Here is a 16,899-nt window from a genome sequence, read left to right as displayed (position 1 = left end):
GAAACCATTTTTATGAACAGGGTGAGGTACCTAATAATCTGTGTACATGTCAAACATATCTATACTAATTGTGTTTTAAGTGCTTGTTAAAATGAGTAAGTAATGGAGATACTATGTATGGGTACATGGAAGCACTCAAGGGCTTGGTGAATTAACAGAGAATGGGGAGATCCTTTCAGGTGTACTACACTCAGTCCAAACACATAAACAGATGCTTAGCTAAAAACCAACTTAAAGCTATGCTTCAAATCACAAAGACAACTGAAGAGAAGACTTGACACCAGGGCCGGATTTGTTTGTTGAAAAAAATGAAAACCACAGTGCAGTTAGCAGGGGCATAGAACTAGACTGTTAGTCTGGAAGGTAGTCTTTGTGGGGTTTGATGCGGTGCTGTTCTGTGGGTGTAGTAGGGTGCTGGGAAGACTTGTCTGCCAAGGAGGAGGTGATGAAAAGACTAAAGTACACAATGAACAGAACAGCTGCTTCCAGCCAATCCCTATTCAAGGGAAAACGAGCTCCTGTCTGTGGTAGGAATAGCAGACACACTGCTGCTCCCACAAGATCTGCTCTCTTCTTCTCTCCGATGGCTCAATTACTACTCGGTCCTAAAATAGACGGCAACACAAACTAGGCCTATTCCTATGCTGTGTTCTCTCACAGCATGTTGAAAGTAAAACTGCTTTAGACATTTGTTATGTAGCCTAATATTATTATTATTGAGGGGTAGATTGGAGTTGTGTTTCATTGAAGTATTTCCTTCTTCAAAATTACAAAATTCTGTTGCCTAACAGAATAAAGGTGCCCGCATGCTTCAGAACCGCAATAGTTTGGAAAAGTTTGTGCATGTTACGACAACATTTTGTGACGTTTTGGTCTTTTTCCTTCGGCTGTTCAGGCACACACATCTTTCTGGAGGCAAGCCGAAATTCGGAGCCGAAGTCTAAGCCCCGTCGTCGGTGATTGGTCAACAGTAGGGATTCTTCAATCGTCTTTGTTGTCATTCAACAAAGAGACCACTTGTTTTCATGCACATTTTTTTAATTGAGAAATACTGCACCAAGCATCTTAAGTTAGATGTAAAATTGTGGGACTAAGATCTCCTCAGCAAAAACGTAAATTCATTGCGTTATCATAGATTAATTCAGACAATTTTTTAGGAAGTGTATACTGGCTACGGTGTCTCAAAAGGGACAAAAAGTACTATTGACACTTTTCCCCTCATTTTTCAAGCAAAGGATTTTTTAAGGGGGTATGTGATCACACTCGTTCGGTTCGACTAGCCGACTTCGGCTAGCCAAACTGAGGCATGCTGATACCTTAGAGTCCATTGAAGAACCAACATATATAATGAATGACCCAGTTGATGCCAGTGCATATAGAATAAGATGGTAGAGCAGGGACTTATCGTAGGGGTATCCTTCATTCCAATAAGTAGCCCATACTAGAGAAATGTGAAGTTTGCTAATATGGGTGATCGTTAATGGGACAATTAATGGCTACAACCATCAAACTTGTAATAGCAGTTTAAAGGATAATTTAAAACAAATGTGGTGCACATTAATGTTATAAACTTATCGTTCTATTTATCACATCAATTCAGGCTATGGATTTTTGTCCATGTCACCCAGCTCTATAAATTGAAGCTTCTTATCCAACCCTAAACCCCAGTCCACCAGGCAGGCACCACGGCTGCTACCCCATCTCCCCCTTGTCTCATCCACTGTGAACTGACAGAATACTTCTCACATCTCCAGGGCACACCTGTCTGTTCCCCATGTTAATTTTTATAAGTGTATGTAGCCAGGTTTTTAGATTCATCCTTCCTTTAGTTTCATCAGAATCCATTACTTAAACAAAGCGAGACAAAGACACAGTTGTGCAGTCGCACGCTCAGCTAATCCATCCAGTCTGGCGTACGGCACAACACACACGCACTCTCACAAGCACACGCACTCTCTCACACACATACACATAATCAGAGTTAATCTGTTCAACTGCTGGCATATACACAGCCATTCTCTGTGACAAAACCACCCAACTGCTGACTTTCAGTCACACAATAAGTGGTCTAAAAAGATGCATCTGTGGCACAGAGTAGGTGTTGGGCGGTATCCAGATTTTCATACCATTTCTGTACCATACTGGGGTATATGGTATTACCGGGAGTGCACACAAGGGGCGTTATTTCTTTTTTTTACGCACAAAACAATTTAGGCAACAGGGAGCTCGATCCAGGGGGAGATTGAATGTCTCTGCTGTAACGAATAAGCTTTATCTTGACATCTAGCCACTTGACATCTAGCTAGCTTACTACAAACAGTCACAGGGGCAGTGTATTCAGTGTCATCAAGGAGCTCAGCAAAATGATGCCTTCTCACAACAGCCAATGGATTTAGTGATGCTGGACAAAAGATAATAGATAATTTCAGCAAACCTGCCTAAATCTCTAAGCGGGGAATGGGTCAACTTCATGAAATAATATGAAAGCCAGTGTCTGTAGAAGCTAGCGAACGTTGGGTTGATACATACCTGGAGTGCTGAGAGGCTGGCCACTCAAAGCTGTGATGCTGCGACTCATGTTTATAGCGCACACCTCCGTCACAATGCTCTCCCCCTTCTTGCTCCCATCTAAGGGGACGTCGGATGAGCTGCCCTTCCCCCCAGAGCCCCAGCTCCCCTGGCTGGGGTTTTTGAGCAGGGGAGAGGGCTGGATGGCGACAGGGGTCTGCTTTAGGCTGAGGGCCTGGAGGTTGTGTGTTTGAAAGGAGGACATGGTCGCCCCCTGCTGGCCACGGATAGCCAGGTTCTGGACCTGAAAAGACACAGAGGTCAGGTGCTGGAGGCAATGACACATGGCCTTGGGCAAGAGAGGTGGGGTGCCCCACAGTCAAGTGTCTCCAGAATTAGTGAGAAATGCACTTTTTTAGACTAAATTAGTTATCACAGCATAACTGTAAACATAATGCATCTGCTATCCACCTGTATGAATTATGGTTCACTGTGCTGATATTACATGCCATCTAGTGCAGTTACTACAACAACTGTGTGTATGGTATTAGCCTATAGTTGAGATAATAATAGGGTACCTGTGAGGGGGCAGACTGTTGTCCAGAGGACTGCGTGGAGCTCTCAGACTGGACTGCAGTCACTGTGGCCGTAGGTGTGAAGATGAGCTGGGGGGACAAAGGAACAGCACGGCCTAGGCTCCTAGCTACTTGCACAAGGTTGCTTTGCTGTGCCTGAAAATCACACACCAACATACAGTACCAGTCAAAAGTTTGGACACACCTACTCATTGGGATGTTCTTTACTTTTACCATTTTCTACACTGCAGAATAATAGCAAAGACATCAAAACTATGAAATCATGTAGTAACCAAAAAAGTGTTAAACAAATGTGAGATTCTTCAAAGTAACCACCCTTTGCATTGATGACAGCTTTGCACTCTTGGCATTCTCTCAACCAGCTTCATGAGGAATGCATTTCAATTAACATGTGTGCCCTGTTAAAAGTTCATTGTTGATTTTCTATCCTTCTTAATGAATTTGAGACAATCAGTTGTGTTGTGACAAGGTAGGGGTGGTATACAGAAAATAGCCCTATTTGTTAAAAGACAAAGTCCAAAGAATGTCAAGAACAGTTCAAATAAGCGAAGGGAAACGACAGTCTATCATTACTTTAAGACATGAAGGTTAGTCAATGCGGAACATTTCAAGAACCTTGAAAGTTTCTTCAAGTGCAGTCGCAAAAACCATCAAGTGCTATGATGAAACTGGCTCTCATGACAGGAAGACACAGTTACCTCTGCTGCAGAGGATAAGTTAACTGCACCTCAGATTGCAGCCCAAATAAATGCATCACAGAGTTCAAGTAACAGACACATTCAACATCAACTGTTCATAGGAGACTGCGTGAATCAGGCATTCATGGTCGAACTGCTGCAAAGAAACCACTACTAAAGGACACCAATAATAAGAAGTGACTTGCTTGGGCCAAGAAACACAAGCAATGGACATTAGACCAGTGGAAATCTGTCCTTTAGTATGAGTCCAAATGTGAGATTTTTGGTTCCAACCACCGTGTCTTTGTGAGAAGCAGACTAGGTGAACGGATGATGGTTCTCACCATGGAGCATGGAGGAGGAGGTGTGGTGGGGTTGCTTTGCTGGTGACACTGTGTGATTTATTTAGAATTTAAGACACACTTAACCAGCATGGCTACCACAGCATTATGCAGCGATACACCATCCCATCTGGTTTGCGCTTAGTGGGACTATCATTTGTTTTTCACAGGACAATGACCCATAAAACACTTCCAGTCTGTGTAATGGCTATTTGACCAAGAAAGAGAGGAATGGAGTGCTGCATCAGATGACCTGGCCTCCACAATCACCCGACCTCAACCCAACTGAGATGGTTTGGGATGAGTTGGACCGCAGAGTGAAGGAAAAGCAGCCAACAAGCATATGTGGGAACTCCTTCAAGACTGTTGGAAAAGCATTCCTCATGAAGCTGGTTGAGAGAATGCCAAGAGTGTGCAAAACTGTCATCAAGGCAAAGGGTGGCTACTTTAAAGAATCTCAAATCTATTTTGATTTGTTAAAATTTTGGGGTGTTATTACACGATTCCATGTGTTATTTTCTAGTTTTGATGTCTTCACTATTATTCTACAATGTAGAACATAGTAAAAATAAAGAAAAACCTTTGAATGAGGAGGTGTCCAAACTTGACTGGTACTGTATATGTAGACAATTCCTCTATGGGTTTGGGCACAGAAAAAGAATACTGTAAGCAGCTGATTTTTCTGTCGTTTTCTTTCACACTCACTCTCCCCATGCATCATGTGTCCAAAACTCTTTAAAAAATGTGATGTAATCAGACTGAATTGATTCAGTTTGAGATGCAGGACAACCTTCCTACTACACTCCTTCCAACTGCGGTGACACAAACAGCACACACAAACACTTCCATCACACTAAGCCTCCAGAGGTTTGGCTAAGCCAGCTAGTGTGTGCCATTGGGCATGCTCCTGGGGATTTACCATCTGGGCACGCAGGTACATATGAGCCTGACTGGCAGTGAGGGTGGTGGGGCTGGACGTGCTGCCGAGGAGCACGGCCTGCTGGGAGATGCTGCCGGCTGGGGCGGAGCTAACACTCTGGGTTCGGCTGATCAGCTGGGCTGCAGCCGGGGACGTGGTCAGGTTAATCTGGGGAAAGGACAGAGAAGACAGAAAGGATTACAGAACATCACCAACAACAAAAACATTACACATCTATGAACCCGGACCCGAAGTTACTAGACATAACTCACTGCACTCACTGTGGCCTGGGATGATCCTGTTTGCTGGGATGAAGTGCCATTTTGGGTGGAGCTCTGCCTTCCTGCCACAATACTGGCCTGTGGCATGACAGGTGAGAACAGTTAGGGGATCAACACTTACAGTATATTTCTCTTAATCTGAAGATAACTGTTAGATTTACTAACTAGACTTTCAGAACCCTAACCCCAGCACTGACCTTATCTCACTCTTTGTTAAAATCCTAACACAGCTGGTTGGCGGCCTGTTTAATTCGCCAGTTTAACAGTCTCTTGTGTCTCCAGTGCTCACCTGTTGTACGGCGGCTAGGCTCTGGAGCTGTGCATTGCTCAGGTGCTGCTGCTGGAGGGCTGCTGTCTGCAGCATGAGGTGCTGCTGCTGCGCTGCGTACATCTGCTGCAGGTACTGCGCAGCCGTGTTGGGCTGCCGGTGCAATGCCTGCTGGATCACCTTAAGTACACAGGGAGAAAGAGACAGGTTAGCAGTTGGGGTAACATTCTCAACAACAGGCTCTAAAAATGACTTTTACTGGGTTGGAGTAATGCTCTGAAAAAAATAAGTCCCAATTGCACTGTTTTTACTGAGCCATTGAAAAGCAGGTATGGGAGATTCCTATGTTATATTGGTCCCCGTTGCAAAATGTGCTTCTCATATAGGGAGAACAGCCTCACTCCTGCACCCCCTGCGCATTGTAAATGGACTTACTTGCATCCTATGCTCACCCCTATGGCCTTGAGCACATATTTTCTTCAATCTTCATGATACATTGTTTTACTGACAACCTCAGCATAGTTGCCAAAGCAACATGAGAGATGGATTGACCCAGAGCACATAGCCTAATAGAGCTTCTCTGACCTAAGCTTCCAAGGGGGAAAAGAGGGCGGAGATTGTGATGAACATCCATTCACTTCTCTCTTATTGAGCCCAAATGACAAGCCTTGCACTATGTTAAGTAGGCCGGTAGTGACAATGCTGCTAGTTCCCTACGGGCAGATGAGTGCATGCACTAGAAAGAAAGGATAGAAGAGACCTAAGATCTGTCAGTCACCTTTTAAGAGGAGGGTAAACTGAGAGCCTAATCCAAGCTGGGTTTCACATTGGTCAATGGTCAAATAGCAGAGGACAGAGTCTGGAACCATAGCAACCCTGATCTGCTGTCGTCATGATAGATTACATGATGCCAGTGTACTACATCAAATAACAATGCGAAAACATTATCAAATTGCACCTTCGTCTAAATGTAATAATAGTCTGGTTTATTATAAGCATTGTAGTAAATTCCATAGTGAGCTTAGTACAATACTGGTCGATTTACAGTGCATGCATGGTTTAACCAGCAGATGGCAGTAGGGCAATGACAATTTCATTATTGCAGGGAACGCAAATGGAGAAAACGGTTTATGCAAAATACGTGTATGTGGGTGTGTCACACTGGACTGGCATGTTTTTTTACCCTGAAGTTTACCTGAACCGTCTGCCTGTCAGGAATCCCACTGTACACAGAGATCTGAGGCACAGCCTGCCTTCCTGTGCTGTTGCTGCTGGTGGTAGTGCTGCTACTGGTCGTACTGGTACTGGTGGCAGTGGCTCCAGTGCTGCTGGCAGTAGAGGCTGGAGGCCCCTGCTCAATGTCCATGGTGCCCTCTCCTCGTTTGGCCCTTCCCCTGCTGCCCTTTGGACAAGCTCTCCTGAACCTACAAGACAGGAAACAGGCACGTTAAAATGAAGCCATAGGGCTCAGACATATTGGGCCATGTTCATGACAGTCACTATGTAAGCCCACTCAGTATAACTTAAGAAAGCATCCCTAAAGCCTATAAGCCTGTATAAGCATGACATGACGCTCCTAAGGCGATATACAATGTATCATTGTGTATACATACTTGTCTTATTTCAGTATGTGCTAAAATGAGACAGAATGGGTTATTTACAGGTGCAGGAATAAAGGATGTCCATATAACATTAGTGAATGATGAAAATACCAAACTATGTACACAAAACAAAAAGGAAATTGAGTTACAAATATGTTTTTGCTGAATTAAGTTTAAGATCCCTAGACAGCTAAATACAAATGCATAAGCGACATGGCACAGCTTACAATGACATTGTTCATTAGGAATATAGCCCCTCTTTGTTTCACAACCTCAGCAGACTGAAAACAATTCAATTGCCTATCCCTTCCCTGAACAATGCCTCTTGGTCCAATAAAAGGGGTAAATTAAACTCAGACTTCAAAACAGGTGAGCTTCAAGTACCTCAATTTTAATTATAAACATTAAATTGTAAACAGGAAATATCTCAATGTACAGCTAATATTTAGGCCTTCAGTATTAATATTTACCAATACACATTCAATAAACATAACTGCCTGAATATGACCTGCCCATATTTTTTTATTTAGCTAGCTAATGTTCTTTATACTGTGTAACATCGTTGTTAATGTCTAATGTCGCTATGAAGGCCAAGCAGAATTTGACACAAAATGCCTAAAGGGAACGTATTATTAAAGACTTTCCAAAAGTGGATCTGTTGTTGACCCACTTCTTCTGTTTACCTCATGTCAAAATAAAACAGACCCACAATAATCCAACAGACACACGTTTGGAAAGTATTTTTATTAATACGTTCCTTTAGATATTTTGTCTCTAATTCCCCGGTTATAAGGACCAACCATCCAGACCACCGGCAGAGTAAGTTGAAATTAAATGTTATATAACTTCTGGCTTCCTGCTGTCTGTTAAGTTTTTTTTGCAACCCAATTCCCAACAACGCTAGTGTCAATATACCAGCGTTGCTAAAAGCATCTTGCAAGGGTGATGATATGCATACTTGGCCTTCATAGCGATTTTGAACATTAACATAACAATGTTACACAGTATCAAGAACACTAGCTAGCTAAATAAGAAATGAGCAGGTCATATTCAGGCACTTATGTTTTGGTCCATGAATGGGGAATAGAGGAGAATGAGTGAGTTAGGAAACTAGATAACTAGCTGGCTGCAGTCCACATCGCCACAGGCCCCATCACACTCAGGCGTGATGCACCGATGCTATCTCTTGGACATCAGCACGCAAAAAGCTATTGTCAAAACAGGAAAGCTAGCTTCACGTCCACTGTGTCACGAATGTTGAATACAATTCCATTTGAATTTATTCCGCCGATTGCCATGCGGTTGGTTCTTATATAGGGTGGAATTTGACAAAATATCCAAAGGAACTTAAATAAACGTGGGTTTGCAGCAGGTGCATTGCATATCACCTACTCTCTGCTTCAACACATGTCAAAATAAAAGTAATGCACGTGCTCCTTATGTGTGCAAGCAAGCGATAACTTGTGGGGGACTTTTACTTTGACAGAGGAAGAGAGTGCAGCAGACCCACGTTTGGAAAGTTGGTTTATTATTATGTTCCTTTGGATATTATATAGGTCGGAATCTCAAATTCCGACCTATATAAGAACCAACCCCATGGACAATAGGCAACTTAATTTTATTCAACATTCGTGACAGATAAGGGGACGTGTAGGTTTTCATCAATACAAATGCCCGTAACTATCACACCATGCGTGAGCTCTCTGGTGAATGAAGGCAGTTTTGTTTTCGTATTGAAATTCATAACAGAGAAGAGGAACTGAGTTTCAAGGGCCTTTTAAAAATAAACCAACCCCACGCCATTCTAAGATTACCACAACAATAGCCCACTTAATTCAACATGTCTAATGGTGAGCATTAAATCCAATTTGGTAGTGGCAGAAAAATGCAAGTTCTGAAAGATAATGAATTCCAGTGACATATTTAAGTGAAAGAAGGGTGTATCTAATCACAGCTGGACTGACAACATAAGTACTTAAATGACAGTTAAAGTACACCTATACTGTATCTACTCCAATCACTCTTTTATTAGACTTTTGGCTGCTGAACCCTTTCTGTCTTCAAACTTCAACATGTGAGAATGAACAGATTTAGTAGTTGACTCTAGAGCATCCCAGTGACTGACTGTCACCCTAGTGCTCTGCTGCCCCATTAACAGAGGAAGTGAGGTTCAGTAGACTGGGCAGATGAGATGGATGGGCTGAGAGAGCAGAACAGCTGACGGGGTTAAGAACGCTGGGAGGAAGGTGGACTGGGAAAGAGAGAACCTAGGGATGAGATTGAGTTTTTGGAATGTATTGTGGATTTTGACTGTGTGAGTGGTTGGGGGAGGGTTGTGATGGAAATAATTTAATAAGATCTTTAACAGCGATGCTGCAATTCTTAAGCTATTTTCTCTCCCCTCCTTTTAATTCTACTTTCAGTGGATTCAGGCAAGCTGTAGCATACAGTGCACTGTAGGTTAAGAAACATTGAGTGATGACAAACCTCACCTTGTTCCACCATAAAGTCTGGTACTGTGTATTACAACCTCATGCACAACCAGACTAACTCCAACACACAGCATCACACAGTTACTGGTTATCCATGGCTATACAATACAAAAGCATTATGCTGCCAAAAATTCCAATCATTGAGAGCATTATTTCACATCTGGATGTACCCCCTATAATTAAGCCTGCTCCAGAGAGAGAGTTATGCCTGACATCTAGTCTGGTTACACAGGGATTTTGGATCGAACAAAGCATTGTTCTCTTCATCATGGTGTAGGGAACAGCCTCGGACTTATTGCCTTTCATGGCAAACCTGCTGCCCCTGTCTCTCCAAGAGGAATCACTCATCCATCAGTCATGGAACCCTACTCCCCCACAACTGGCAGGCAGCAGGAATCCTGTACTGGGTCGCGTTGGTGAGAGCACAGGGCTACACTAGGAGTGGGCTGTATCGCAAACCAAGTCTCTAGACACAGAGCTATAACAAATATGCTATTGGATTCATAGGCTTGCTCTTGTCATTCCAAACCAAAATGAGAGTCTGGTGTCAATTTGCATTTGTCTCTACAGAGCTAAGTGCAGTAAGAGCAGTAGCCCCAATCACTTAACGAGGACCAGGACGGTTTGTGTTGACACAAATTATTTATATTTATATATATATATATAATATATATATACACACACACACCACAAAATGCATTAGTCAAATTATCGGGATCAATATAGTAAAAGAGCATAGCTAATGTACATCAATGGCTTTTAGAAAGGCTTCATGGGTATAATAGAACAAGGGGTGCTGCAGAGACAACGCCCCCAATGCTCCTACCTCCTCTGGGCCCCCCAGCGTGCTGCGGGAGTGTGATGCCCCATCCCCCGGGACCCTGGTCCTGTAGGATGCTGCTCCTCTTTGTCTGCCTATGTCTGTGTGGTGGATTCAAACATTAGCCTCTCTCTCTCTATCCCTACTAACACTCCGCTCCCCATCCCAACATCAACACAGCCTGCCAACCAGGCCCCTGCCTTCCTCCTGATTATGAGGTATCCTAGCGACAGTCAACTGGGTGCCTATGGAATCCCAGTGCAGTGCAGTATGCTGATTGGTCAGAAGGACCCCTCTAATGAAGATGATGATAATGATTTCACCCTCTACCCTCCCCCTGCCAGAATACTGAATATGGTAGCATGAAGCCTCGGCCATATAATAGCCAAACCATCACCAAAATCATATTGGATAAGCACAAAACTCAATCTGTAAATGTATAGAGCAATCTATGTATTTTACAGAAAATGTTATTCAATCTGTTATTATTGCATTAGGACATTAGTTAGGCTATAACATATCAGTCTATAAGCATACATTGTAGTCTACACATGAACATTCAGGATAGGGTCATATACAATGCCTTCGGAAAGTATTCAGACCCCTTGACTTTTTCCATATTTTGTTACGTTTCAGCCTTATTATAAAATGTATTAAATATATTTTTTCTTCATAATTTACACATAACACCCCATAATGACAAAGCGAAAACAGGTTTTAAAACAGAAATACCTTTACATAAGTATTCAGACCCTTTGCTATGAGACTCGATATTGAGCTCAGGTGCATCCTGTTTCCATTGATCATCCTTGAGATGTTTCTACAACTTGATTGGACTCCACCTGTGGTAAATTCAATTAATTGGACTGGATTTGGAAAGGCACACACCTGTCTATGTAAGGTCCCACAGTTGACAGTGCATGTCAGAGCAAAAACTAAGCCATGAGGTCGAAGGAATTGTCCGTAGAGCGCCGAGACAGGATTGTGTCGAGGCACAGATCTGGGGAAGGGTACCAAAAATATTTCTGCAGCATTGAAGGTCCCAAAAACACAGTGGCCTCCATCAATCTTAAATTGAAGAAGTTTGGAACCACCAAGACTCTTCCTAGGGCTGGCGGCCCGGCCAAACTGGGCAATCGGGGAGAAGGGCCTTGGTCAGGGAGGTGACCAAGAACCCGATAGTCACTGACAGAGCTCTAGAGTTCCTCTGTGGAGAAGAATCTTTCAGAAGGACAACCATCTCTGCAGCACTCCACCAATCAGGCCTTTATGGTAGAGTGCCCAGACGGAAGCCACTCCTCAAAAAACGCCTGCTTGGAGTTTGCCAAAAAGACACCTAAAGACTCAGACAATGAGAAACAAGATTCTCTGATCTAATGAAACCAAGATTGAACTCTTTGGCCTGTGCCAAGTGTCACGTCTGGAGGAAACCCGGCACCATCCCTACGGTGAAGCATGGTGGTGTCTGCATCATGCTGTGTGGGTGTTTTTCCACAGGCAGGGACTGAGAGACTAGTCAGGCAAAGATGAACAGAGCAAAGTATAGAGAGATCCTTGATGAAAACCTGCTCCAGAGTGCTCAGGACCTCAGCTGGGGTGAAGGTTCACCTTCACACAGTACAACGACCCTAAGCACACAGCTAAGACAACGCAGGAGTGGCTTCTGGACAAGTCTGAATGTCCTTGAGTGGCCTAGCCAGAGACTGGATCGAACATCTCAGGAGAGACCTGAAAATAGCTGTGCAGCAACGCTCCCAATCCAACCTGACAGAGCTTGCGAGGATCTGCTGAGAGGAATTGGTAGAAACTCCCCAAATACAGGTGTGCCAAGCTTGTAGCGTCATACCCAAGAAGCCTCGAGGCTGTAATCGCTGCCAAAGAAACTTCAACAATGTGCTGAGTAAAGGGTCTGAATACTCATGTACAGTTGACGTCGGACGTTTACATACACCTTAGCCATATACATTTATTAAGGAGAAGTTAAACTATATTTCCATGTACAGTGCCTTGCGAAAGTATTCGGCCCCCTTGAACTTTGCGACCTTTTGCCGACATTTATTGAATATTTCAAACTTTTTTAACAAATCAAAAACTGAAAAATTGGGCGTGCAAAATTATTCAGCCCCCTTAAGTTAATACTTTGTAGCGCCACTTTTTGCTGCGATTACAGCTGTAAGTCGCTTGGGGTATGTCTCTATCAGTTTTGCACATCGAGAGACTGAAAGTTTTTCCCATTCCTCCTTGCAAAACAGCTCGAGCTCAGTGAGGTTGGATGGAGAGAATTTGAGAACAGCAGTTTTCAGTTCTTTCCACAGATTCTCGATTGAATTCAGGTCTGGACTTTGACTTGGCCATTCTAACACCTGGATATGTTTATTTTTGAACCATTCCATTGTAGATTTTGCTTTATGTTTTGGATCATTGTCTTGTTGGAAGACAAATCTACGTCCCAGTCTCAGGTCTTTTGCAGACTCCATCAGGTTTTCTTCCAGAATGGTCCTGTATTTGGCTCCATCCATCTTCCCATCAATTTTAACCATCTTCCCTGTCCCTGCTGAAGAAAAGCAGGCCCAAACCATGATGCTGCCACCACCATGTTTGACAGTGGGGATGGTGTGTTCAGGGTGATGGGCTGTGTTGCGTTTACGCCAAACATAACGTTTTGCATTGTTGCCAAAAAGTTCAATTTTGGTTTCATCTGACCAGAGCACCTTCTTCCACATGTTTGGTGTGTCTCCGAGGTGGCTTGTGGCAAACTTTAAACGACACTTTTTATGGATTACTTTAAGAAATGGCTTTCTTCTTGCCACTCTTCCATAAAGGCCAGATTTGTGCAATATACGACTGATTGTTGTCCTATGGACAGAGTCTCCCACCTCAGCTGTAGATCTCTGTAGTTCATCCAGAGTGATCATGGGCCTCTTGGCTGCATCTCTGATCAGTCTTCTTCTTGTATGAGCTGAAAGTTTAGAGGGACGGCCAGGTCTTGGTAGATTTGCAGTGGTCTGATACTCCTTCCATTTCAATATTATCGCTTGCACAGTGCTCCTTGGGATGTTTAAAGCTTGGGAAATCTTTTTGTATCCAAATCCGGCTTTAAACTTCTTCACAACAGTATCTCGGACCTGCCTGGTGTGTTCCTTGTTCTTCATGATGCTCTCTGCGCTTTTAACGGACCTCTGAGACTATCACAGTGAAGGTGCATTTATACGGAGACTTGATTACACACAGGTGGATTGTATTTATCATCATTAGTCATTTAGGTCAACATTGGATCATTCAGAGATCCTCACTGAACTTCTGGAGTGAGTTTGCTGCACTGAAAGTAAAGGGGCTGAATAATTTTGCACGCCCAATTTTTCAGTTTTTGATTTGTTAAAAAAGTTTGAAATATCCAATAAATGTCGTTCCACTTCATGATTGTGTCCCACTTGTTGTTGATTCTTCACAAAAAATACAGTTTTATATCTTTATGTTTGAAGCCTGAAATGTGGCAAAAGGTCGCAAAGTTCAAGGGGGCCGAATACTTTCGCAAGGCACTATATAACACTTGTATTTTCATCAACATTTATAATGAGTATTTCTGTAAATTGATGTGGCTCTCTGCAAAATCACTGGATGTTTTTGGAACTACTGAACATAACGCGCCAATGTATACTGAGATTTTTTAATATAAATATGAACTTTATCGAACAAAACATACCTGTATTGTGTAACATGAAGTCCTATGAGTGTCATCTGATGAAGATCATCAAAAGTTAGTGATTAATTCTCTCTATTTCTGATTTTTGTGACTCCACTCTTTGGCTGACTCCACTCTGTGTTTTTCTGTGACTTGGCTCTGACCTAACATAATCGTTTGTGGTGCTTTCGCTGTAAAGCCTATTTGAAATTGGACACTGTGGTGGGATTAACAACAAGATTACATTTAAAATGGTATAAAATACTTGTATGTTTGAGAAATTTTAATTATGAGATTTCTGTTGTTTTGAATTTGGCGACCGGCACTTTCACTAGCTGTTGTCATATCGATCCCGTTAACGGGATCTCAGCCCTAAGAATTTAAGAGATAAATCGGATTGCGTTCTACATTTCACCTGTCACATTATTTTACATTATGAAGCTTACTGTAGTTCCCCAGAACAGTTGAGCCAGTCACGTATTTGTTTGTAAATAGCACAACGGGAGAAAGCAGGACCAGGTCAGTCCAGCTGTGTATTGACAGGGGTTGCGTTTTATATTGAAAGTCAGTGTTTTCTTTGCTTCAATAAGAGTGATCAGGGACGCGCAACTAGGGCTGACCCCAATTTGTCGACAGGTCGATTGTTTGGTCGACCAATATTTTTTGTTGTCGAGCAGTAGCAAATAAATGAACTCAGCAAAAAGAGTAACATCCCTTTTTCTGGATCCTGTCTTTCAAAGATAATTCGTAAAAATCCAAATAACTTCACAGATCTTCATTGTAAAGGGTTTAACCTGTTGCTTCTACTCGGGACGCTTGCGTCCCAACTAGAGCTCTGGAAATGCAAATGCGCTACGCTAAATGCTAATAGTATTAGTTAAAACTCAAAAGTTCATTAAAATACACATGCAGGGTATCGAATTAAAGCTACACTCGTTGTGAATCCAGGCAACAAGTCAGATTTTTAAAATGCTTTTCGGCGAAAGCATGAGAAGCTATTATCTGATAGCATGTAACACCCAAAAAGACCCACAGGGGACGTAAACAAAATAATTAGCATTTCGGCGTTACACAAACCGCACAATAAAATAGAAAACATTCATTACCTTTCACCATCTTCTTTGTTGGCACTCCTAGATGTCCCATAAACACTATTTGGGTCTTTATTTCGATTAAATCCGTCCATATAAAGCCTAGATATCGTTATATGTAGACTGTGTGATAAACGAAAAAAACATTGTTTCAAAACGTAACGTCATTTTTTAAAATTCAAAAAGTCGACGATAAACTTTCACAAAACACTTCGAAATACGTTTGTAATGCAACTTTAGGTATTAGTAAACGTTAATAAGCGATAAAATTCATCAGGAGGCGATGTAAAGATCATTAGCTGTCCGTCTGGAAAAATGTCCGGCTAGAAACTCAACGAAAATATCCGGTCCTAGACCATAGGAGATACGGTGCCCTGCATGTGTTTGACCAAGAAAAAACTTGAAGGGAAATGACAAGACTCTAGACACCGTGTGGAAGCTGTAGGTACTGCAACCTCAGTCAATTAATTGTGGTTCACCTTTATCAATGGGTTCAAGTAGCGCATGGATATATTTTCCCATTTTCAGTGATCAGTTTTTCCTGTGCTTTTCGATGTAAAGGCCGTTCTGGTAAAGCCACAGCAGTGATTTAACCAGTTTTATAAACGTCTGAGTGTTTTCTATCCACACAGACTAAGCAAATGCATATACTATATTCCTGGCATGAGTAGCAGGGCGCTGAAATGTTGCGCGATTTTTAACAGAATGTTCAAAAAAGTAGAGGGTCGACTTAAGAGGTTAAACACTGTTTCCCATGCTTGTTCAATGAACCATAAACAATTAATGAACATGCACCTGTGGAACAGTCGTTAAGACAGACGGTAGGTAATTAAGGTCACAGTTGTAAAAACTTAGTACACTAAAGAGGCCTTTCTACTGACTCTAAAAAAACACCAAAAGAAAGATGCCCAGGGTCCCTGCTCATCTGAGTGAATGTGCCTTAGGCATGCTTCAAGGAGGCATGAGGGCTGCAGATGTTGCCAGGGCAATAAATTGCAATGTCCGTACTGTGAGACGCCTAAGACAGCGCTACAGGGAGAAAGGACGGACAGCTGATCTTCCTCGCAGTGGCAGACCACGTGTAACAACACTTGCACAGGATCGGTACATCCGAACATCACACCTGCGGGACAGGTACAGGATGGCAACAACAACTGCCTGAGTTACACCACGAAGGCACAATCCCTCCATCAGTGCTCAGACTGTCCATAATAGGTCGAGAGAGGCTGGACTGAGGGCTTGTAGGCAAAAAGTGCTCTTAACTGACGAGTCGCGGTTTTGTCTCACCAGGAATCACGGTCGGATTCGCGTTCATTGTCGAAGAAATGAGCGTTACACCGAGGCCTGTACTCTGGAGCGGGATCGATTTGGAGGTGGAGGGTCCGTCATGGTCTGGGGCAGTGTGTCACAGCATCATCGGACTGAGCTTGTTGTCATTGCAGGCAATCTCAACGCAGTACGTTACAGGGAAGACATCCTCCTCCCTCATGTGGTACAGCATGACAATGCCACCAGCCATACTGCTCGTTCTGTGTTTAATTTCCTGCAAGACAGGAATGTCAGTGTTCTGCCATGGCCAGCGAAGAGCCCGGATCTCATTCCCATTGAGTACGTCTGGGACCT

At 42.9% G+C, this 16,899-nt stretch overlaps 1 protein-coding gene across 6 annotated transcripts in view; it reads right to left on the bottom strand.

The window, feature by feature from the left end:
• LOC115143298 (polyhomeotic-like protein 2) overlaps positions 1–16,899 on the bottom strand; it is a 44,646-nt gene that overhangs the window by 13,871 nt on the left and 13,876 nt on the right. The window contains exons 2-7 of one of the 6 annotated variants that reach the window (XM_029683547.2): positions 6,774–7,014; positions 5,612–5,770; positions 5,314–5,400; positions 5,042–5,209; positions 3,087–3,239; positions 2,530–2,812 (exon numbers count right to left, since the gene is read on the bottom strand). In XM_029683547.2, coding sequence (XP_029539407.1) covers positions 2,530–2,812; positions 3,087–3,239; positions 5,042–5,209; positions 5,314–5,400; positions 5,612–5,770; positions 6,774–6,956 — 1,033 coding nt within the window. In that variant the 5' untranslated portion in view covers positions 6,957–7,014. The remainder of the gene's footprint in view (positions 1–2,529; positions 2,813–3,086; positions 3,240–5,041; positions 5,210–5,313; positions 5,401–5,611; positions 5,771–6,773; positions 7,015–16,899) is intronic. The other 5 variants (XM_029683552.2, XM_029683548.2, XM_029683549.2 and 2 more) reach the window with 5 other exon arrangements.

This window comes from Oncorhynchus nerka, linkage group LG15 (assembly GCF_034236695.1).
Source record: "Oncorhynchus nerka isolate Pitt River linkage group LG15, Oner_Uvic_2.0, whole genome shotgun sequence".
In the NCBI taxonomy this organism is placed as follows: domain Eukaryota; kingdom Metazoa; phylum Chordata; class Actinopteri; order Salmoniformes; family Salmonidae; genus Oncorhynchus; species Oncorhynchus nerka.
The sequence above is the reverse complement of the archived record's forward strand: the minus strand, read 5'-3'. Positions and strand labels throughout refer to the sequence as shown.